General features: G+C 38.2%; 1 protein-coding gene across 14 annotated transcripts in view; it reads right to left on the reverse strand.

Moving 5' to 3' along the window:
• TENM3 (teneurin transmembrane protein 3) overlaps positions 1-25,942 on the reverse strand; it is a 423,644-nt gene that overhangs the window by 312,621 nt on the left and 85,081 nt on the right. For all 14 annotated transcript variants that reach the window (XM_068137014.1, XM_068137013.1, XM_068137012.1 and 11 more), the window contains exon 3: positions 10,035-10,337. In XM_068137014.1, coding sequence (XP_067993115.1) covers positions 10,035-10,266 — 232 coding nt within the window. In that variant the 5' untranslated portion in view covers positions 10,267-10,337. The remainder of the gene's footprint in view (positions 1-10,034; positions 10,338-25,942) is intronic.

Genomic DNA, 25,942 nt, shown 5'->3' on the forward strand with positions numbered 1-25,942 from the left:
CTGACCAGGGAAATCAGGTCTATGATCCAGGGGAAACTGAACATAGCTGGGACACAGATCTAGTGGGCAGGAGACCAGTTGAGGCTTTTACCAGATAATGAACAATACTACAAAATACAAATTGAGAAGGAGACTGCAGGAGCTCAGTGGGGGGGAGGGGGGGGGGGGGGATAGTATGAAGACAGGACATTCTCCTTGTATTCTTGAGAGGTTTTAATTAACCTTTCCAGAATGGCTACCATGCAAGGGATTTAATCATGAGTTTCTTAAACTACATACACACTTGGAATTTCTCCCACTGACAATAAGTGCCTCAACAGTTCATAAAGACTTAGAAACAACTAAACAGACAGGCATAATGCTTTGTGGGTATTATTCCTCTCCTTTAAAAAGTGTGAAGTGCTAAATAGGGGGAAAGAAAATAGACAACCTTTCAAGCAGCCTTGTTCTGGAGAGGTTTTTGTGCTATTTGGGATGATGTACCAGAAGTTAGGTTTTAGAAGCCGACAACAATGATGCTTACTACCGTTCTACCATTAGATACTGCATTTCTCTTGACTAGGAAAATCAATTTGTTGGTAGTGTAAGGACTGTTGACACTCTCAATTTGTGTGGACAAGAAGAAAATTAATGTAATAAGTCTAAAATAACTTTCAGGAGTTCGTGCAGCAATCACTGTTACAAATGCAGCATTTGCCAACAGTAACCACAGTATCACAGTATCACCAAGGCTGGAAGAGACCACAAGGATCATCAAGTCCAACCTGTCACCACAGACCTCATGACTAGACCATGGCACCAAGTGCCACATCCAATCCCCTCTTGAACACCTCCAGGGATGATGACTCCACCACCTCCCTGGGCAGCACATTCCAATGACGAACGACTCGCTCAGTGAGGAACTTTCTCCTCACCTCGAGCCTAAACTTCCCCTGGCACAGCTTGAGACTGTGTCCTCTTGTTCTGGTGCTGGTTGCTCGAGAGAGGAGACCAACCCTTTCCTGGCTACAACCACCTTTCAGGTAGTTGTAGAGAGCAATGAGGTCACCCTGAGCCTCCTCTTCTCCAGGCTAAACAATCCCAGCTCCCTCAGCCTCTCCTCATAGGGCTTGTGCTCAAGGCCTCTCATCAGCCTTGTTGCCCTTCTCTGGACACATTCAAGAGCCTCGATGTCCTTCCTAAACTGAGGGGCCCAGAACTAGACACAGTACTCGAGGTGTGGCCTAACAAGCAAATGTGTATGGTTAGTTATTTGCAACCACTTTCTGTATAAGCGTTGATCCACATAAAACTGGTGTACCTCCTCAGTTACATTAGTTAAAAAAAATAATTTAAAAGTATGTTAACATAATTTTAATGTATGTAAATATGTAATATTTAATTATTATACATAACTGTTCTTCTTTTAAAATACAGTGTTTATGTATGTGTATGCATGTTTCCCTGACAGAATCACACAGGCTATATATCTTACGAGTGTAAATCCATTTGTTTCATCAAGTACTGCATGTAAGCAAGTTTGATGCATGCAGAAATCATGCTTTATTTTACAAAATCAGAAGTTAACAACTGGAATTAAATGGAAACCTGATACATTTGTGCTTTTCCCCTAGCCTAAATTGGAAAAGTTACTAAAAAACATTCATAACAACTTAAGCTAGAAGTTGTAAATGTTGTCTGGGGGAATGTTTACTGAAAATAAGTTTTCAAAGATATACTTGCGGAGTTCTGTTTGCTTGGATGCAAGAAATCACAGTGAAGACTGACGAGTAATGAGCTCACTGTCATAATCTTAGCCTGATTTTTTCTTTGTTTTGTGTTTGTTTCTTTGGTTGGTTGGTTTCTGGTTTTGTTTGCGTTTTTGTTTGGGGTTTGCTTTGGTTTTTTTGGGGGGTTATTTTTGTGCATTTTTTTGGTGGTGGTGGGCTTGCTTTGTGGATTTTGGTGTTGTGGGGTTTGTTGTTTTTTTTGTTTTGGGGGGGGAAGGGTTTGGGGAGGAAGGGTGGGTGGTGGTGAAGATGGTCTGTGACATTCAAACCATCCTAATCCACTGTATCACATTTTCCTCCTGTTTTTAATCCCTATGTCCTCCTCTTCACTCATCACAACCTTCTTTCTTGTCACCTCCTAATCTCTATTTCTTGACCTTTCCTCTCTATTTACTTTTCCATCTTAACCTCCTTTTCTTGCCATTATTCAATTCAGAGTGGAGCTGTAAGGTTTGTATGAAAGACAGTTGCTTCTTCAATGCATCCAGTAAACTATATAATGACAAACAGTTTTAAATATTAAAACTTAGCAACTGTGCATATACTTTTTGAGTGCTTGTTATTCTGAGCAAACATTAACCATACAGTTCTCCCAGTCCTTATGGGCTTGTGTAGCTTTATACGGGAAGCTAAGGCACAGACTCAGTGAATTCTTAAGAGTGCCAGATACTCTGAGTTCTCTGACTTACTGTGACACTTGGTAGAAAAGCTTTATGTAAGACTCAAAACATGAGTCTATTCTAGACAAAAACCAAACAAACAAACTCCCACCCCACCCCTTTTTCTTTTTTTTTTTAAAAAAAAAAAGTAATTTCAAACTTGATACTTAAACTACCTTTTTTTTTACTCACATTAAACTGCATCACAAGGAGACATTGATTGAAATGAGAGTCCGGGAATGCTTTTATTTTAAGAAATAAAGCAGGATCAATGTGAATTGAAACACAGTACCTTCCTACCAGTGGTTTTCCAAATTATGGTTCAAGCATACAGAATCTTCTGTGCAGTATGGGAGACTTGTAATTTTATTCCTTGTTAAGATTGAGGGTGGCAGGAGATCCTCAGCACTAATCCACAGAACATAAGAAGCACTACTTAATCCAGTATAAGGATAAAGGACTGTTCATCAAGCCCTTCTGAAGTTACCACAGAGTAAGATTAAAGTCAGCTGAAAATCATTTCACAACTGCACAATTGAATGCTTCAAGCTACAGCATCAGCAATCATGTTCCAGCAAATGAAATGAACCAGTAATTTAAATATTATGGTTCCAAAATTGGGGATTTCATATAAAAAATTAAGTGTGTAACTGTGATTACATAATATACAAACTAAATTAAGAGACACTAACACAGCTGTCCAGACCATGGACAAAAAGCAATCCTGTGGGTTTAAGTAAGAAATACAACTCCATAAGTAGAAAGGAACACAAAGTCTAGATCATGACCAGAACAACATTTTAGGCCTCTATCTTAATCTTTGTATCCTGAGACCAAATCATCAACATCTCAGCACCCATTTTTTACAAAATATGAATAAAGCCTAAATTTGATAGATGTGAAGAAAATATGACCCAAGGCTATGCATTGTAGAGATGATGGATATCGAGTCTGCAAAGAGCCCACAACCACAGATCTGACAGGTATGAACTGCCACATTACAGTCAGTACAATGCTAATGATATGACATATGGCTTGAAATGGGGAAAGTCAAGCGGGAAGGAGGCAGCATGAAGAGGAGCAGGCAAAACTGAACTCAGGCAAAGTAGAGCTCAGGCCCACTGCCATTCCTCCATATGGGGAGCAGAGAAAACTCTATCTTCTGCCTTTCCACAAGCGGTAGAGTGAATAGACCCACAGAGGGATAGGTCTCACAACATGACAGAAAACTTGATTAGTTCAACAAGCTCTAAACTGATATAAAGAAAAAAACCCAACACACCTATTCAGAGCAGCTCATACATTTCTATTTGTAGGATTTCATGAAAAAGTATCCCACTTGCATGGGAATCAGCTCTGCAATGCATGGACCAAAGAGGCACTCAGACAATTGCTATAAGTAAATTGCAAAAGCCAGATTACACAGCCTAAGAACTTCTGCAGAAATTAAAACCTCTTTGACTCTCTCTCTCACTTACACATCCCCTCACACTCCCCCTAAATGGGTTTCCATTCTGTAAACACCCATAATAAACGTACTGTTGTACTGTCTTAATTTACATTTTCAAGCAAAATGTTCATTATGCTGAAGACAAGACAGGATTTATGACTCAGATGTATTTATGGTGCTGCAAAGCAGAAAAGCAGAAATATAACACTTAAGGCAAATGTGTTGCCTTGGCTCTGCCATTTCTTCTTTTGACTTTAATAAGCTTAGTAACCTTGAGTACTGGCTCTCAAGTCCAAGTTGTGACATTTTACAAACTGATTTCAAAAAGTATCAAGGAACTTTCTGAGGAGCTATTCCTATTGAGCATCTCTGCATCACTTTCTGCATTTCTGTGCCAGTGATGGAATAAGCAATCACTCACAGCTTGGTCTCCAGCCCTGACTCTCAACTCCAAGCACTAAAGCGGTGGACAGGGCAGACGGTACTCTTCAGCCTCTTTCATTACTCCCCTCACCCCATCTCTAACTGCACACTTTTCTAGCTTTACTCTCTCCACAGATGCTAACATGCTGAAGTAATCTTTTGTAGCCATGCATGTGATTCATTTATTTCCCCAGTCTTCAGTTTTGTCTTTATTATGAACAGAAGCATTGCATACATCTCAGTATATGAGCTACCAGAAGATGTAAGGGCAATTACAGATGGTCTACAGTATCTTCATTTCTATGAGACTGAAAGTCCTTGTGAAGGCCACCTGCTCACCTTCTAAATCCTTAATCATTACGATCAGACACTTAATTCTTCTATTTTGCAACTGGACTAGTCAAAGACAAGGTTTTTACTCTGTGAACCAAGGCTGCACAGAAATGCCTGATCAAGCAGTCTGCTGCCAATAACCAAGGTTGATATTTCCTTGGAGAATCACAATTGCCCTCTGTCTCTAGATCTGTAGCTTATCTACAGACCATGGCTCACAAGGGGCCAATTTCAACTAGATGAATACCTTAGAGCAAGTGTGTATATCACTGAGCATGAGCTAAATATATTCCTAATCAAATAAAAGTGAAATGTTTTTCTTAGTACCACACTGTAGCTAATAGAATAACTTTAAAAGTCAACAGATTCTTATCATCTAGAACCCAAAAACCAATTAACTTCTTATTGTTGCTTTAAGAAGTAACCAGTATAGCAAAGAAAGATGATAATATTACTTAGCACTTACAGCGCTTTTAATCTTCAAAGCATTTTGCAAACAAACTAATTAATCTTCCCAACATGCCTGTGCGATGGGCAAGTGTTATTATTCCTGTGTTACAAAAAAAAATCCACCTCTGCCAGAAGGTTATGTGCTTAGCTCAAGGCCACAAAATTATCCATAACATACTGGTACTGTAGGCTGCTTACCTAAGTCACTCACTCAAATCAGGCAGATACTGCAGGTGGCCATGTTTTAGCTTAACAAAGAAGTATCTGTCACGATTGCAATCGGAGCACATCTTGCACAGCAGCCAGGAACATAAAACACTAATTCTAGTATCTGCCTCAGATTTTGAGGCAGCAGTTGCCATGTCACTGAATGGTGATTAATTTCCTCATCAGAAGATCACTTACACATTATTTCATACCTTCCTGTAAATAATCTGCAAAGCAGGCTGATTTAGTTCTGCTGAGAATCATTTGCCTATTCAATAGTCAATATCAGTTCATCAGGAGATGGTCAAAGATGGACCTGTATGTCTATCCCTCCACTGCTTCAGACAGGTAAGTTTAAAATACTCCAGCTTTAGGTTACAAAACATGACCATTTAAGTCCTTTAATCTTATAGCTGACATTTATGGCAACTAAAATGATTAAACATTTTGCTATCCAAATAACTCATTTTGAGCAGCTGGTATTTAAAAGCAACAGACTTTGGAGTCATGTTACATTAGGTAGAAGTTATAATTAAAGTTTCAGGTTTCTGAAGTCTTAAAAAATGTATTTCTGACAGTGTTAATTTCTTAAATAATAAAATTGTCAAAGCATATATATCACTGTTTCAGGTGCCTCTTTGAACGGTGAGATTTTTCTAGCACCTAATTCTAATTGTCATGGAACTGGCAGTTCAGTGATATCTATGATACATCTACACACTAACACAATGCACATGGCTTTGCATTTCAGCAAGCTGGTATCTGTGATTCAGCATATTGTGAAGGAAAGAAATTATTTTTGTTTCCTTGTTTGGCAATTTGAGCCTTTTTTGCATTTAATCTAATTTAGGCACTTAAAAAGAATAAACTTACAAAAGAGTAAAGGTACAAAACCATGTGTACAAGTACTTTATCCTGCAAAACCAGCATGGGTAGCATGATAATAAATGGACGTTGAGGCTTGGCTGACAATGGATTGTTCTGATTGATAAATATGGCAACACATTCACTGCCAGCTAGAAAGACCGAGTAATGTTACTTGCAGGCTACACTATAGTTGACTCAAGCTTTCAAAAAGTAAAAAATTAACAAAATCTGGATTACCTCATTGGGTTTTCTATTTGAAAAAGGTGTCCTGAAACTCAGTTTCCCAGTTCCTACCCCTTGCAAACAGTGCTGTGATTACTTTGTATGAAAACATGCAAATCTGCAGTGTATCCTGTTGGTAGCGCTTGTTCCTGCTCCTGTGCAAAAACTCACTGAGATTTAATATATCTGCAAGATCACTAAACTCCTGCAACAACAAAATTCACTGAAACTGAACAACGACTACTTAAAAGGCATTGTGTATTCCCTCTCTTCCCTTTAATATGTATCTGACAGTAAATAAAATACAGGTTTTGCCTGCCTGTATTTTTGTGACAATATTTTTTTATCTTGTGAGTCCAAGTTTGATTCATGAACTCTTTCAAATTATTTTGATATTGTTACATTAATAATTCTTCCCCCCCCCCCAAATTTAATGTAATAAAATTCTACTTACTCGCTCCATATAGTTCTACAGTTCTTCCTTCCCATGCCCAGAGTCAAGTCAGGCTTTCAGATATTTTAGCACAGCATATGTACTTTATATCATTTCACACAGAAGTTTAATTTTGTAAACACAAGATCTGTCTCTGGATAACAGAGGAATTCAACTTTCTACAGTCAGTTTTAATCCCAAATTCAGCAAGATGCTTAGGCATATTCCAAAACCCAAGCATTTAGGTTGCAGAATTCAATTAGAGAAGCCGTACACGTAAATTAGTCTGCTCATTGAAGTTGGATATTTCAAAGTGAAAGAAAACAGGTGCCACCTGCCTTCCTAACCCATAAACAGCAAACAATCATATCACCGCACCTTAGAAAGTACTCTTTCATGGTGCTTCATCCAGTGTCAAGAATGAGATTAGGCATCTTTTCAAACACTGAATTTAAAAATTAAGTATCTACATTAAAAACACTTTTTAAAAGACAGTTTGTAGTCTTCATTTACACAACAGGATGCTGAGTTTAATTATTCACAGTCTTACCATTTAAAAAAAAATATATCCTGTGGTGGGGTTTAACAACAAAGTGAAAATAAATACATTTGAAATTTCAAAAATATTAAACTAAATAATCTTTATCTAAAGAGTTTTAAGAAAACCAACAGTTTTGCAACAGATGAAAGGCTTGAGAAGGGAATGAGACCACAGTATGCCTTATGTCTGGTTGATGTTAACCAAAAGCATGTTACCCAGAAGTCACAATTTTCTAAAGAAGTAGGCCTGCTCTTCTAGTTTTTTGTCAGCTCTGTTTCAAAATTAACAAAATAATCCCAGTTATTTAATGATTTAATGTTCAAATATTTTACTATAATGTTTTAAACACTGGCTTCAGAATTATAATGACAATATAATTATTATATATTATGCAAGTAATCTCAAGTAACAGAAATTCAAGTCAAGGAAAAAAAGATTCTGTGAATGGAACTGACAACTGGAGAACCTCCTCTTCACAAGTAAAGATCTCCTGGGATAAAGACCTATCTCTTACAGCAGTATTCCTCTCTGAATTCCTACTGTGGGATTTTGTGAAGCAGGAATGTACTGATACAACTAAAGAAAAAGAGGTGGGGAAGTTCCAGTTCATTAGCAGAAAGCTTTGAAGGGCTTTACCCCAAAACATTAGCCATAAAGACACATGGACATTTTAAATTTTGCAAGCTTGAGAGCCTGGAGTCACATAACACCAGAATTCTGATATTGCTATTTTACAGAGTCTGTCAAAAAAGTGAAACACTGGTCATGACAAATTTTAGAAATTAATTTCTAATTAAAGGCATTTATTAAAGGTTGGCATTTATTTATTTCCTGTTAATTTTGCAGGCTAGAATGTACTTAGACTGGCAACTAAAGCCAAGTATCTGCGCTCTATTTCTAGACAACTGGGGGGGGGGAACAGGGAAGTGTGGTTTATACATTATTTAAAAACCTTTGGAATGACCTTGAACACCTTTTCTACAAAATGTTTCCAATGCCAGAAGCAGTAAATACTCTCAGTCAAAGATGAATCAAAGGAATACACTATCTAAGACTGCAAAACAAGCCCTTTATAACCTGACCCTCTCAAACATGCAGGTAGTCCCTAAAGGTACTAAACCAGCACACTTAGAGGAAGACAATAAGCCATACAAAAAGAATTACAGGGACAATGAGGAAAATCAAATGGGCATAGATGACAGTGATGAGACCACTGAAAAGTGACAATGGCACTACCCATCCCAAACTGCATTTTTAGGCTTATAGGCATGTAATTTATTGCGTATTGGACAATAAATATTAGCTAAATATTATGTGCTTTTCTGAAGAAAATGAAGAAGAAAAAAAATCACCATGCCCTAGTGCACCATCATATGTTACATGCCAGACTATGTAACTTCTTCCATTTTATTACTGCTATTTAAAAAGAGTAATACTCTATTCAGGCAATAGTTTATGAATTCATTAAATATAAATGGTGCCTACTTGGATAGAATTTTGTCACTGCTACCAAGAAAGTGCCTACAATACAGGTCTTAGAAAACTTACTCTTGATTTTACTCATTGAAGGAATGAGATCAAGTTGATTAATGACTTAAGAACTAGAAAGTAGTGATGACCTGAAGTTTCAACACATCACAGAAACAAAATATACATAGCAGAAAGCAGACAGAATACAGTAGCAGCAAGCCTCAGTTACATGAGCCTAAAAGAAATATTTTCATTTCCCTTGCAAACATTTGTAGGCAAAAAAGTCAACACCATCTGCCCAGCTCTAATTCTGATGTAAAATTATTCTACTTGGAACAAAGAAAAAACACCAATTGGGAAATATATTTTTAAACATTTCTAAAAATAAAACTAAGGAGTTCCCTGCAAGAAGGAAGCTTTATTTTTCTGTCCCAAATATATTCTTGTATAAAGGTAGCTTCATACAGAAGACTGAGAAGTAGGTCCACACAGCTCTTAGCCTAGCTTTATCCTTCTAGATCATCTAGTCCAAACTCCCTGGTCAAGTACATTCAACTACGCCAAGCTACTTAGGATCATACCCAGTCTCTCCTCAGAGTTCTGGACTCAGAAGTTCAACACTGAGCTCTAGCAACCTGTTGGCAACTGCTCAGATATCATATGTATTAAATAAGGTTAAAAAATTGCCCAACAAACCCCAAACCCCTAATTGTAAACTAACTTGCCTTACTCACTGTACAGTGCTGTTACTACACTTGCAAGCTGAAATTGAAAGCATTGAGCTAATGCATTATTTATGCACTCATCCACATATACTGTTTCCTGAAATATGCTCATAGGACTTAGCCATTTGGGAACAGTTGCATTTGTTTATTTTTATTCATTTTGAAGCTATTTACATTTTAGGTTTACTGAAGTGCAAAACTTTTGGTAATCTGTTAATGAGTTGAATTTATGTTTGGGATCTAGTTTTTAAACTGTAAGGCCTGAATACTTCTTTGTGCATTATATATTATTTCAAAGATGGTATGCAATACTTTCCCACCTTTGGAAAACACTGAGGGAGATAAAAGTCAAGAGTGTCTCTATGTGCATGGAGTATTACTAACACTGGTGAACCTTGTATAACAACATACTTTTCCCGCAGTAAGAATGCCTTATTGCTTGGTACTAATGAATTATACACTCTGAATTAAAACATCTCGCCTACCTTGTCTGGTATACTCATCCGCTTCTCTGTGGACCAAGTCTTTTACCCGGTTTCCATACAGCAACCTAGAGGAATCATGATCAAAAGCTTTCAAGGTTTCACTGGAGCTGTAAGACTTCTGTGTAGGCACTCTGCACTCCTCATTTTCTGTGGAAGAATTTGTATAGCGCCGTTCTTTGTCCCGTCTGCTCTTTGTCAGGGAGCAATAAGGCCTACGTTCCTTCACATCCATACTTCATTCCTTCTCTGTGCACATCAGCCCAGCTTATTTGGAAGTCTTCTCTACATTCAGTTTACATTCACCTATAACAAAATTAGAAAGACAACCCCTGATGCATTACAATGGTCTCTAATAGCTGTGATTGCTTCCTAACGGTCTGGAAGAGAAAGATCTGATCAATGATAGGTAAGATACACTTCTGGAACATTTGCAACAACTTCTCCGAGATTCACACATTAGCTATTCTGATCCAAAAAAAACCAAACCAAAACATGAAGTCAGCAAAGAAATTCTTGTGAATGGCAACATAATGCTTCTCAATTTTATACATATTAGAAGATTAAAAGCAGACCAATCAGACTCAGAACTGGGCAGAAAAAGTGTACTTTTTCAACTTGAAGAATGTGCTACTCCTCTAAAGTCTATATGCAATTACATTGTTTTCTTTCTCCGAGAGGGATGCACACTTTAAAGGCAAGTCTGACTTCCTCCTGCTTGTCAGAAACTTGTGTTTAATGTCTGCTTTTTCATATAGAGACTCATACAACTTCTTGTAATTTTTATTTCAAGAACATTGTTCTCATCAAGAACATACACAAGTAATTTCACAGCAAGCTACAAAACCACTATAGGGGGTATGCAGGAAGACTTCTCCCAGGCAGCATATTCTATGTAACTTGTGCTAGAAAGCAAGGAACTATTTGGTTTGCAACAGAAAGAGTTTTTCCTTCCCTCAATACTTTGCAACTTTACCTGTTAACTGAGGCTTTGATAGGTCTGGTTTAACACCCTGTATACACTTGGGTTCTCTTCCTCCAGGATAACCTTCTCCTGGGTATTCCCCTTAATTTAAAGTCCTTAAATACCACAATTATTTTATGAAGTACTATAGGTCCAGTCCTTGGTGATGTAGAATTAAAATGACAGTTTACAACGCAACAGCTAGCTCCATGTACACTGTTAAGCAAAACCAACCTTGCTTTAGAACTCTTCAACTTTTTCATTTTAAATATGTAATATCAAACTAACTAGTTGTCACTGCTGCCAAGATTTTTAAACAGTATTTGATTTACTACAGAACTGTAATTCAAGAGTGTTAATGGTAGCTTATTTTTTATCATTCTGCTATGACATTCCATGAAAAGGTCTTGTATTTTTTTGACCTCACAATTTAGACTAAATACAAAGTTACAAAGTCTTCCATTTAAGAAAATTCTTGCCTAAATTTACTGTTTTTTCAAATGTCAAGTGGTTAAAAAGGAACTGAAATATTTGTACATGATCATAAACCCCAAAGTTTTGTAACAGAATAGTTTATTAAATGCATTAGTATTAAGATGTCTGCCTGCAAGCTCTTTCCATGTAAAAACAATTTTCTAGGCAATGCATAACCAGCTTTACTAACACTAAACTGAAGGGTCACTTTTAAAATTCGTTACTGCCAGACACAGGTATTCTTTGCCTTTTAAAGACTTCATGTAGAAGCATATCTCCCATTTCATCTAAGTGTTTCAAGACTTTAAAGGACCACTAATTCCTAAGCTCCCTAAATTGTGCCATGGGAAAACAGATATCAAAGATGAAATATTTTTTTTTTTTTTTCTTCCCAAGTTTTCAAGCTCTTTTATAATCTAAAACATGCCAAACCCACAAAACTTAATCCTTCTTTGCACAACACTTTGTTGTTATACCAAGCCTATATCCGCAAAGATTTAATCTATGCTGAAGCATGAGGAAGTACTGATCTGCTTCCCACAGAAGGCAATGAATTCAATAAAACCTCAAAAGACAGTTCCCTGGGTTATCTATTGCTTCTGCAGGTAGAGAAAGAAAATGTTAAAATATACAAACACCACAGTAGGAGAACATTTTAATAATGACTGCCCTGGTACAATAATGAAGACTATGGGATTTATTGTGGCCTTTTTTGGGGGGGCAAAATATAAAATCTTACAAGATTTAAGATATTTTTGAATCTGAAATTATACAAAACCATTGTTTACTTTCAGTCACCTTTAACTTGAGAAATTAATAGTATCTCTCAGCAAGCTCTAGGAAACACCTAACATCCTCAGGCTGACACCTTTAAAATTATTTCTCCAGTGAATACATACACATACCTGAAAGCAAGCAGAATAAAAGCCAGCTTAAAGATCAGTCTACAAATAAATGTTCTCTGCCATTTGCTGAATGCACAAATCTATCTCAGTTTTAATATTTAAGTGGTAAGCCAGCAATGACAAGTCAAACAAAGAATGATTTGTTAGACAGCTTTACAATATCTGAACCACATCTTATTACTGTGGTTGGATGTTTCACTGTCTCAGGACTGTGTGCGACTTACTAGTGCTAGCAGGAATGCTTGCCCTCTTTTTTTTTAAAAGAAAAACACCTTTTGAGAAATATTTAATTACTGAGAAAAACATTTTAAGAAAAGAAAAACAACAAAACAACACCACAAACCCTCACTTACTGCATTTGCTCAACACCTTTCTAATAAAGGTCACTGCAGTTAAAATATTAACAAGTTTCCCCACTCAAATATTCAGATTTAAATGAACCACTGTTGCACAAATTTGAACATATTTCATTTCTTCTTCTCTTCTGCTTCCTGTAGCATAAAAGCTGCAAACTAGGGGGAGTTACCCAAATGCACTGACTAGCTTTCTTTTACCATGCCTTAGAAGGAGCTCAGTGAAACAGTGAGTACAGCACAAACTCAAGAGAACACAGCGACTAATTTGACAGATGGTTTTTCAACAAATCAAACTAAAATTTTAAACCAAGTAAAATTAAATTTACATTGTGACATGTTGCAAAACACTTGCCTTCATCTGCAAGTATTTTTTGCTCACATGTCAATATTTATGGCCCATTGAATAGCTTTGCACTATGAAAGAATTTTCATAGAGCAATATTTACAAAGCTATTGCACTACTAACTCACAACAGCGTGTCAAAACAGCCATGCTAAATACTGCTACACATCATATTACAATGCTAACATAAAATGGCCTGCATATAATGAAGAAAATCTAAAAAGATTTCACTGGTGCATACCACTACTTCAAGTTTCTGTTTGATGCTTTTCTAACTATAAAATCTCAGGATGCTCATCTGTGTCATTGAGCATTGGGATCTCTCATGACCTTTTCAGTGATCTGTCCAATATGACAGGCTCCTGGCTGGATTAAACAGGAGATTGTGTGCTAATCACCAGATTGATATGCCAGCTCTTATATAGTCATGCCCATCCCATTTGTGTCAGACTGCACTTTCCCAAGGCCACTACAAATTTTAAAAACCATTCAAAACTGTACAGAGGAAATACTCATTATTAATCTAATACACACATCTTTTTTTTTTTTTTGTTTAATTTAAAAGGGAAACAAGATACAGTGAAAAGCACTCTTTTTATGTGACCAGGTCCCTGGGATCACAGCTCGCATTCCCCTCATGTGCTAAACTACTTTGTAGCCCTCGGATATCCTTAGCGCATTTAGCACAATATTTCATTACCAAGTCAGATAAGGTACATAAAAATAATAATTCAAACAAATTACCAAAACTCTTTACTTTTCTCTTAAGTGTCAGAGAGAGCTAAAGTGTAAACACCAAAACAGAGCACAAGGCATATTCACACACAAATGCCGAGGCTACTGCAGGATCTTCGATGACTGAAGTCTCAGATAAGACAAAGCTGACTGATGCAGAAGTAGAAGTTTTACACTCTGTTTAAAATTTCCCAGGACAGCCTTGCAGCAGTTCCTCTTAATCATCTATTGTAACATGAAATAAAGTCACTGTCAAACAACAATTAAAATTGTTTCTTATCTCTTTTTACAATAAAAACACATCAGCACTAAGTCCTGCACCACCACACAGAAGTACAACAGACATAAAATGTAGTATGTATTTTAATTGCCAAGATGTAAACAAGGCTTTAGGGTCATGCTACAGAGTGTTACCTAAAACAGCTAACTACATTAGCATGGCTGCAGGCTTTTTAAACTCTTACGAAAAATTATTGCATTTAATTCAGCAGCTTCAACTCCAAGTTCCCCAAAGGGTTGTTATCACTATTTGGCAATAGGATGGCAACCCTGCCTAATGTACACAGGGCTTCCCCACACACACACTCAGAGAATCTTATCCCAGCATTAAATCTGATTCAGTGAACAGCAAGGTAACTATTAAGACATCTAAATATGCTTCAGTTTTTTATGCCCTTTGATATCTAAAAAGCAACAAAGGTGTGATGCAATTAAAAGGTAAATAATAAGAGATGTTTGCTACCAAAATGAAGAGATAATTGCATAGGAAATGCAATCGGGTCAATTTATGGATCTACTATAGTTTGCATTGCATTCCATTTCAATGTAAAAATAAATAGTAAAAACAAGTAAAAATAGAAGTAGTTATGAGAATAATAAGAGTCATGATTTTAACATATACACTGCAAGAATGGAAAAGGTTTCCAAAGTGTGATGATAAAACTTGTATGTTGCTATAGAAGAACTGTAACAGAAGACCAAATACTGCTATATGGAAGGCCAAACAAGGCCTCTCCTATTCAGTCTCACAAGAAGAAGGAACAGTAAGAAAAGCAGCACACTGCTCAGAACAGAGCTCTTCTTCCCTCCCTGAGGCAAACAAAACTGAGCCAGGGAAAGATATATTACATACCACTATATATTACATACCACAATCTTCCCTCTCAATGCCTAAATCTAGCACTTCAGGTAATCCTCAGAACAACAGTATTCCTAGCTGCATTCAAATGTCTGCATTATTATTACTGAATTACTATTATTTTTATTACTAATTACCATTATTACAAATTAAAAATCATTGATCCTTCCACACTGATCCATTAATAAAAGCACAACTCTAAATGCTTGCTCAGATAGGGAACAAATTTCCTTTCATGATACACTACTGCATAAACACGGGCAATAAAATAATCATAAGACTTCTGGGAGAAGAAGCAGGCTTGAACTTGTGTGTGAAATAAGAGCAGAGGATTTTATAGGCTGCAAGTCCAGATGGTGCCTATTCTCATCATTGACAATAGTTGCTGAAAATAATATCTAAGTAGTGCTGCTGAACAGAAACATTACTGCAAGTGCCATTATTTTAATTTAATCATAATTTCCTTTTATTCTGCAATTGTTTACTAATGTAAACATTACACCAGTTATAATTTGCATTAAGTATAATATTTGCATGCCTTGCAACAGTAAAAAATAAAATTCAGCTGATTCATGTAACAAGTAGATTAAAAAACCTAAGCACAATATGCAGAAATTAAGACAATCTCCTGTATACAAAAAATACAATTCACACAACTAATCACCCATAAAACCTATTACAAACAAATACTAAGAAAAACTCAAAAGGCATAAAAGAGTGATGAAATTTCCACTTCAATAGCTGATAAAGTGAGATATGTCAGAAATCAACTGAGCTGGAAAAATGACACTTTGAAGAGGTGCTTAGGATGATCTGTAGCCATGGTGTGCCATTAGTCAAACTGATGACTCTTAATACATGGACATTTCAGGTCGTCATATCTAGAAACTCAGTTCTTAGTATTAAAAGTCTGTCTTCCAGCACAAAAACTGGAGAGGATGCATCTGAAGTCAGCATTCTTAATAGGAATTGGGAAACAAATGGCCTGTCAGACAGGCAGTTCATAAACTAGAATTAAACAACAAAAAAAAAGCCCCCTTAAGTCACTAACAAGCCCTACATTTCAGAATTAAATTACAAATGAAAAAGAAAGAAAAAAAAAAGAAAAAGAAGAGTAAAAGATACTGCATATTCTTCAAGCACTTTTCTGTATCAACCAGGCAAGCAGAGAATACTCATATCTACCATCTACAGGATGCAATATGAATAAAATGTTACTTTACTTAGTCTATCTAAAAATCTCAACTCTGTTTGAGACAGAATAAACAACAACTCAAAGCACTATACCTTCAGTATAAAAGTTTCTTGCAAACAAGATTCAGGAAAATTAGCAAGATACAAGAGTTCTGCAGGGTCCTGCTTAGTCATAGTGCTTGATGTTTCTGTAGTGATTTCACTGCCATTATTAAAATTGAAACCTTTGAGGGAGATGAAATAAAAACAAACAAAAAAACCAAGAAAGGATGGATGGACAAAAGAGGAAAGGAAGGAGGGAAGGGAGGAAGGGAAGGGAGGGAAGGGAGGGAAGGAAGGGAAGGAAGGGAAGGAAGGGAAGGAAGGGAAGGAAGGGAAGGAAGGGAAGGAAGGGAAGGAAGGGAAGGAAGGGAAGGAAGGGAAGGAAGGGAAGGAAGGGAAGGAAGGGAAGGAAGGGAAGGAAGGGAAGGAAGGAAGCAAGCAAGCAAGCAGGGGGGAAGAACACCAGAGCACCTCAGGGCTTTTCTCATGTGGGCAGAAAGAGATGATACACTCTCTGCAACAATGGGAATGAGGAGAGTATTTCTCCAGAGGGTATTTTCCTGCGAGGGCACAAAGACTGTACAGCAGCATTTGAGATGAAGCTACAACTATTTCTGCTTGCTGGAGCCCTCCACACAGCAAGGCTGAAAAGCTTCGGAAGAGAAAACTGAAAATAGCAACAAACTGACTGTGCATGCATACAGCCTGGGGCTCTACTGGCTATTAAGTTGCCAAGCAGGCCCTGAAGAAAAACAGAACTTGCAAGGATGGAGATGATTATCAGGAGTAGTCAGCATGGATTCACAAAGGGTAAATCATGCTTGAACAATGTGATAGCCTTCTATGATGGTGCAACCAGCTGGATAGAGGAGGGGTGAGCAGTCACTGCTGTCTTACTTGACTTTGGCAAGGACCATCCTTATAGGCAAGCTTAGGAAGTGTGGATTAGATGAGTGGACAGTGAGGTGGATTGAGAATTGGCTGAATGACAGAGCACAGAGGGTCGTGATCACCACTGCAGGGTCTAGTTGGAGGCCTGTAGGTAGTGGTGTTGCCCAGGAGTTAGTACAGTCTTGTTCAACATATTCATCAGTGGTCTGGATGAAGGGACAGAGTATACTCTCAGCACATTTGCTGATGGCATGAAACTGGCACACCAGAACTGGGCAGAGGTAAACCTCATGAAGTTCAACAAGGGCAAGTGTAGAGTCCTGAACCTGGAGAAGAATAACCCTATGCATCAGTACAGGCTAGGGGCTGATCTGGTGTAAAGCAACTCCATGGAGCTTCCCTTGTGGACAAGAAGTTCACCTTGAGCCAGCAGCATGCCCTCATAGCCAAGAAGGCCAGTGGTATTCTGAGGTGCATTAAGAAGAGTGTGGCCAGCATGTCAAGGGAGGTTCTTCTCTCTCTCTCTGCCCTGGTGAGGCCGCACCTGGAGTATCATGTCCACTTCTGGGCTTCCCAGCTCAAGAAGGACAGGGAACAACTGTAGACAATCTAATGGAGGGCCAACTAATAGATGATTAGAGGAAAGGAGCATCTCTCTTAAGAGGAGAGGCTGAGAGACCTAGGGTTCTTCAGCCTGGAAAAGCGAAGACCAAGAGCACAACCTTATAAATGCATATAAATACCTAAAGGGTAGAGACTGTAAGGATGGGCCTGGGCTCTTTATAGTGAGGAAACAAGAGGTTTCACTTGAGCTTAAGAATAAAATTCTTTATATTGAGGGCACTGGAGCATTGGAACAGGTTGCCTAGACAGGTTGTGGAATCTCCTCCACAGACTTTCAAAACCTACCTGGACACATTCCTGTGCAAACTGATCTAGGCATACATGTATCAGCAGAGGGGTTGGACCAGATGATCTCCAGAGGTCCCTTCCACCCTCTACAACTCTGTGATTCTTTGAGGCCTAGGACACTGGATAATCTGCCCTCTGAACAGGAACAGCCTCTTCAAAGGAACTCAGTAGAGGGTTATACTTACAGTATCCTTGGAAGAAACTGTTTGCAGGAACTGTCATGAGTTCTGATCCTGAGCTGCCTTAAATTTGTGGATTTGTGTTTTACCTTGAAGGGCCAAGAGGTCTAAATGAGACAGTGAGCACGAAAGCCAAAAGACTGAAATAATGTGGTGTGCTCCTGTAGAAAGGATGACAGTGAGAATATGTAATGAAAAGAAGTTTAAAAGAAAGAAGTTAACAGGGCAGAAATGCTGTAGTATAAAGGAAAAAAATTAACACCAAAATGATCTCAGGACAGAAAGTGGATGGAGACAGAATCATTAGCACTCAATATGACAACACTAGGGAGAATTAACACAGCAAGACAGAACAGTTTAAAAGAAAAAATGAGCAGAGATAAAGGAAACAGAAAACTTCAGAATGGAGAAACTTTGTGCTTCGTTTAGTTCAGAGCAAAGTAATAAACTCTCAGCAAGTCAGCGCTGGGTAATTCATTATTCAGCAGCAATTAGAAAGGCCTAAATACTTTCCTCTACTCCTTTAAACTTGACATTCATCCTTCTCCCTGTCTTTTACACATGATTTCCCCCCCTCCTCCCCCATGGTCTTACTCAACCTATCTCAACGGTCTCCTGATTTGAGTACCATTTCTTCTTGCATGGTATCTCTCCAGTTTACCTCTGCATCTGCTTGGAGCTCTTCCTGGCAGTACACCTTTGTTCTGAATATAAAGCCACAAAAATTTAGGGATTTTAAAAACTAATACAAGTTCGATGGAGAACCCAAAAGAGGAACAACGTGAAACAACCATGAGCAGCAACAAAGGTGCAACAATCCCCAAGTCTCCAAGCAGAGAGCACAGTACAGCAGTTTCTGCATTTGTGTTTGGAGATCAAAGCTATCCGTATGTTTGCTTCACCACCTGAACAGGCTGTTCATCATTCAGCTTCCCCTGCAACAACTCAGAGTTAATTTCAAACAATCTTACAGTAGTGAGGTTTCAGAAATAATAAATCTCTTAAGTTACTAGAAGGGAAATGAAGTATATTACATGTGACATGCAAGAGCTGGGCATACAGTCAGAAGGCTGAGCTGAAAATATCATTGTGAAGGTGCCTGAAAGGAGGACCTGAGGAAACTGCAATGAATATGTCATTGAGGACACATAGGTGAGGGAAGAAAGAACAGCAAAAGGTAAGCACTGAAATGATTGCTATGGTCACATGACATGGGATACACTTGCACCACCAACCTTCATTTCCATGTACAACTTCTTTCTTACAGTTGAAAGCTTAAATTCCACATAAATAGATTTTTCTTTTCACAATGATCTGAAAGGTAACTAGATTTTTCAGACCAAACAGCATTATAATTAGGATACTGTTACAGCCTGGAAACCTAGAGAATTACTTAGTGATTCACTTCAATTCAGTGACTACTAAGATGTATAAGGCATGCTGCCAATTTTTTATGCTCATGAACTCAGTTTTGCTCAAACTTATTCCCTTGCATCCCCCACTTCCAACTTTTGTTCTCAAAACAGCAACAAAACAAAAAAAACCACACATGAAGAAGAGTCCCAGACATGATGAAAAATCCCCACAGAAGCATGAGAAGTACCATATACTCATACTATCACAACATTCATTTACTACTCAGAACACAGCAGTGTGGCAATTTATTAGCTAAGGTCTCAATAACATGTAGTAAAGCACTGTTTGATATGATTAAGTCAGCATTAGCAATTTCTACTACTGTATTTAACTATCCCATCTATTCAGACTACATCAGCTGTTATGTCTTCCTCTACAGTCCCCAGGTTCCTTCTTCCCTCTCTGCACAAGCTGTGTCCTCTTGTCACAACCCCTAATTGTCTCTTCTTTGGCACTATCCAATATCAGTAGACAGTAAAGGCTGGAGGTTGTTTAGCCTGCTGGATCACTTCCTTTCTGTAATCCCTGTTCTAACTCTCTTTCAGACCACTCCTTTCATAGCATCAGATTTTAGCCTTACCTTAGAGGTCATACAAAAAACATTTTGTCCTGTAATTGCCCCATTCCACTCTTACCTCCCAGGTTTTGTCTCCAGTTTCAACAGAACTAAGACTTTGATTAGGGCAAACAAAAGAATAATGCATTGTAAAGTAAGTTCTTTGGCTAACTATGCCAGACAAACAATTTCCCCCAGTACTCAGCAATTTTGTTCAAAGGGCCACATTTCTCCCTGGGAGTGTTCACACAGCTTCTCTGGAGTGGCCCTACTTGACCACCAACCAAGACCCTCTCCGGTAACAGTGCTTAAAAAACCCCAAACAATTAACCTTTCATAATGTAATGCTTCCCTGTGGAAGCTGAGGAAGTAGGGCAAAGAACTGCCTCCTGCAGGTCTCCTCTTCCACTGGTGTGTGACAGCTGTAGGTAAGGCACCTATCTGTGATGCCACATGCTGCCAAATTTGTACCTTGGGGATGCAGCAGAGCTGCTGCCAGCAGAGCACAGTGACAGCACCTGGTTCACTGTACTCACATCTCAGAGTCTCAACTTACAAAAAATGCTTCACTGCCAGAAGTTCCCAATTTTGCAAAAGTGCCAGCTTCTACAGTAAGTGTTCAGCAGCCTCACATCATTCTTTTGGAGGGGAATGAAATAGCTTCTTCAAATCCTTTACATTTTTACTTAAGATAATACTTAAGACTTTTTTATCACTGTCATGGATTTAAAATCCTTGTAACTAAAGTATCAATTCACTTCAGCAACAGATATGAAGTAGGAATGACTGAGGATGCAGGATCTGGAAGGCTTCTTGATCTACACAGTGGAGTAGACGGGCTCATGTCCATCCTAAAACTAAGTACCTATAGCACAGCAGGAGGTACAAAGAGTTCCTTCAACCACATTAGCTACATTCATAAGCATTTAAACTTTTAGGAAAAAATTGATCTTTCTTTTGTACTCCTGAGGGGTAGGCCAGAATGAAAAACCACAGGCATTAGAAAAGGCAGAAAACACCCAGCACCTGTACTTGAATTCAGTGGCATCAAAATTTTGTCTCTATATTTGCACAGCTGAGGAGCACACTTAAAAACACACTGTACTGACAAATCCAGTCTGTACTTTAAAGTTTTGCCAACATAGTTGAATTTACTAGAAGCCATAGCTTAAGCTAGCAAAATTTATTGTGCAGATGCAGCGATGTGACAGAAGAGTACACTTTTAAAACCACTGATGTAGATAAGCCCTGAGACTGGAGCCAGTCTGATGAATATCATAGACTGTTAATGCATCCAGGTGAAAGGATGAGCATGCCCACATAGGTGAACGAAGGGATTCACACCACTTGGCTGTCATCTCTGGACATACTCGTCTTCTGGAGGGGGTCTTCAGCAGGGAACAATGAATGGGGTACTCCACACTTCCAATTCATGCACAGACTGCCTTGTTGTGCTGCATGGAGTTGTTGGGCAGGATTAGCGATACAATTTGTGTGTGTGCAAGTAAATCAGCAGTTCCAAGAAACAGGTGTCAGAAAGGAAAAGATTTAATGTAGGCTATATGCTGGTATTTGAGGAGTTTAGGGGGGAACAGGACTGATGAACGAAATCTTCATATTCCTTTATATCAGTTAGCATCTCCATGCAGCTGAGTTTAAGTCCATGTAATCAAAGAATTCTCACACACAGACAGCAAGTACTGCAAACAAAACAAGCACCAAGCACAGCTGTAATGGAGAAAGACAGACTTGCACAGTTTGAAACACAGTGATGGAGAGTACAGAGAAGCAGATAAAAGAGAGATTGGAAAGTTGGGGAGACATTTTTTGGGGCCTGACTACGCACATAACCATCAGATCTTAATTGATGTGCAGACCTTTCTTCCCTAATGCTTAAAAAGCTTAACAGAGCATTACAAACATAGCAAAGTGTGTACATACATACACCCACACATACACATGTATATAAAAATAAATGTTACATATACATGCATATAAACCAAATAACACTATGAAAGACTTACTGTTGGGAAAGTATTACAAGTCATCTTCTTTTGAATCTAAAATAACAAAGCCCACTATGTAGCTGAGCCCACATGGGTAATTTATGTCTCTAATTTCACTCCCTTACCCCTTCTACAATTATATATTCCAAAACATTTTAATGCCGGTAATTTGTCTCTTCACAATTATGGTTTTTTATGGTAAAAGTGACCAAACTAGGGTAAATCAGGGAACACTGAAGCAATAGGGAAAGCAGGAATGCTCTTGTAAGTTCAGATTTTAAATAGTCCTTTTCCCCCCCTTCCCCAAAGAAAACAGAGAAACCTCCTACATCCAAATGAACATGGGTGGAAATCTTTTAATTTAAATCACGCAGAATCATACAGAATGCAAGGGGTTGGAAGGGACCTCAAAGCAATTAGTCAAAGGCGCAAAATGCATAGTGAAGATAAATTCCATGCTTGTTTTGAAGGTAGAAAAATATAAAACTGTAAATCCCTCCAAATCCCTTTTATCCATTTATTCAATTAAAATAAAACTTACTGTGGAAGCAAACCCAGCATCACTAGTAACAGTGAAATATTGCTACCTACGCATGTATTGCCTTACCTCTTTTCCCCACAGGGCTATGTTCCTGTGTACCTGAAGGAGTAGTTAGTAGGTTTGGCAGAGGTGCCAGATTTATCAGGAGCTGCTGCCTCAGAGAGAAGCAAGCTATCAGCAAGTCGATCAGCAAGTCAAAAACATTGCTGTGAGGCTGCATCTTCCACCTCCTATTTAAAAGCATTTAGTTACTTTTTACAATAAGACGGCAGTAACAACAAAACCACTACTGGTTGGTATAGAACTCTGGTTGAAAGTGCACCAATTATCCTGTAGAATTGTTAAATTAGAAATTGAGCCACAGTGACCCAGTAACAGCCACAGTATAAAGAACTATGGAAGTAGTATCTTATCTCACTAGGATGTCAGCTCCAAAAACTTAAGTATACTAGTTCTGTGTGCACCACACTTATGACAGGACACAATACAGTATTCTCAGAAAGCCATATTCTAGTCTCAATTTCTGAGCACCTTATCCATAAAATCATGAAGCAGCTTGGCCTTGTCAAGCAAGATACAATTCAGCTTCACAAAGCACCATTTGCCAGAATCCCAAAGATAAAATTCTAGAGTTTGGGGTTTCATGCAACAACAGAAAAACAGATTTGTGAGTCTTTAGAGGGAGCCTATGTTCTTCCTACTGACTGAAGAAGAATCAAGCAGCATTTAGCAGATGCCAAGAAATTCAGCTTAAAACTTATTTATAGAAAAAAAAAATCAAACAGAACAGCTTTTATTTTTCAAAAAAAGGGAGGACAAGGGGCAGTGGCAACTTCAGTAGCATTCCCTTCCATCCTCTACCCTTTGCAGATGTCCTTGCTCAAAATTCATCCAAGAGGAGCAACCTGTGCTCCAGCCCTCCACAACCAAACGCACCTGAATGCACACAGGATCATCCCACACTTCTGCTCTGCTTTGGTATGGCACATAGGAGAATCACGAAGCCAAAAGAGCAACGAGGAGGAGTTTGACAGGGTTTGAAGAAAATGAGACTATCTTTTTCCCCTTAGGCAACACAGCATTTGCTTATTGCTTTATCTACTTTATCATTTTAAAAAATAATTTATATATATATGAATATATATATTCATATATATATATATTCATATATATATATATATGAATTTTTTTTAGCCAGGTTTGAATATGAATTTTCTGACTTGCAGCTATTACTTCAGTCAGTTTGTTCTGAGTGCGTCTTTGGTAGCGTTGACTCACACAGTTCCCTCAGACAGGAAATAGGAGCCAGATACTTATGATTTCAGAAAGCTTTAATCTAATTATACTGCTATATATGAAGTAGCCCAATAAATGATTCTTCCTAGTGAAAGGCCAGAGACTTTACACTGACCTGGCAGTACAGAGTCTCAGGAGCTGTCTGGGGTTGTCTCAACCTGAACTGGTTTTAACCGTTGCCAGGTGGTCAAGTTATTATTGCCTGGCTTGGCCTTTCCCTGAAAATACCAGGGGGATGCCCTGTGGTAGGCACTGGGTAACAAAGAAAAGCTTTTTATGTCAGCTGAGGCTGGGAAGGCTTTGGGGTAATTTTCAAAACCTAAGCTTGAAGTGAAGAGACTAAAGCAGTCTACAATAAAACATAGAAACAGCCCCACGTGGACCAAGATAAGAAGGCAGCCCCACTATGAACACCATGCCACCATGCTCTCTGGGATCGAGGATAGGGAATGCTAGTGACATCATGGAAACGCTCATATACACCTGCTATTCTATGTCTACCCTCACAACCCAGAGGAGCACCGGAAGTTAAGAGGAACACCAAAAAGGTGAAGGCAATTGGAAGTTCTGTTTAACAATTTCAAACGTATTATTCAATAGGCTTTTTTTACATTACTATGGGCCATTACACTGTTAAAACATTAACTGGACTACAAGGAAATTCTTGTTTCTTTGTCTATGGCATGTGCTCTTTTATTTTACAGTTCAGAGTGTATCAATAAAGTACATCTTCCCATCCACAAAGAATAGCTTTTAAAAGCAAATGGAGAACTGTAAAAGCTTTGGAAAAATCTTAAAAGAACTGAGTTCCTGAGAGCTGTAGATCATTAGCTCTCCTGCCGCTTTCCACTGCTTTTCCCTTACTATCTCCATATGCAAAACCTTGGTCTCTAGAAACATGTGGTAGAGAGTAATGATAATAATGGATGCTGCCACATGAGCTCTCATTTGGGTAATAAGAATCTAACTGATGACTGTTTGTCATAGGATACTAACGACACGCATGTGAAATCATGCAGTAATTACTACACATTGCATCCAAGTGCTCACTTTCCAAGCTGGTAATAAGCATCAATACCTTTCAGAATTAAAAAAAAAAAAAAAAAAGAAAAAAAAAAGGGGGGGGGGGGAAGGGGGGAGGGAGGAAGAGAGAAACAGAGAAACTTTAAAGAATGTAGTATGAAATTTGCACTACTGAATCAGAAGAATTTTAAATGGTGTATTGTTAAAAGATAATGACTTTAGGAAATCTGTAAACAATCTGCGTTTTAAGCAGGCAAAACGCAACAGGACTTAAAGAAAGCCTCACTTTGCACCATCTATCAGTTTATAACAAAAACAATCTTACTGACTGTCTTTGTTTCAGGCACATTTTACTATCACAGGAATTGGTTTATTTGTTTGGATGGACAGGGAATATATCTATATATTATGTACAGGTAATACATGTATCTATTATGGGTTACAAGATTTTGCTTTATTTCTAACACTGTAATTGACTTGCAGAGATTACTTGTTGTAACAGAAAACCTTTTTCATCGAGCTTCTTTGTTCCACTGCTGCATAAGACCTGTGATTAATATTAACCTTTATTTCAACAGAGATCCGTACAGAAGAAGAAAGTATCTTTCTTGATCCTTTGGAAGAAACTGTCTTCACTCCCACAGACCTTAAGTACTCGAATTCCCAGAGACAGTTTCGTGAAATGAATCCTTTGATGAGCTTCAGAATCAGACATTTTAACAAAAAAACCCCAACCTGTGTATACTCTGTTGCTGCCACCGTTGCTAACGATTACAAGCTTTCAGTACTGTGAATAATTCAGCAACTCATCTGTTCCTTTCAGTATAAAGACAATGATGAGAGAAGAAGGTCACTTTTTTCCTCCTTCCAACCACTGACTTTTCTATCCCAGCACTGGTCTGATCGCATGATACACCTAGTGTTTGACAAGCATCCCCTGA

This window comes from Melanerpes formicivorus, unplaced genomic scaffold (genome assembly GCF_026170545.1).
Source record: "Melanerpes formicivorus ecotype bairdi unplaced genomic scaffold, bMelFor1.0.p_v2 SCAF_4, whole genome shotgun sequence".
In the NCBI taxonomy this organism is placed as follows: domain Eukaryota; kingdom Metazoa; phylum Chordata; class Aves; order Piciformes; family Picidae; genus Melanerpes; species Melanerpes formicivorus.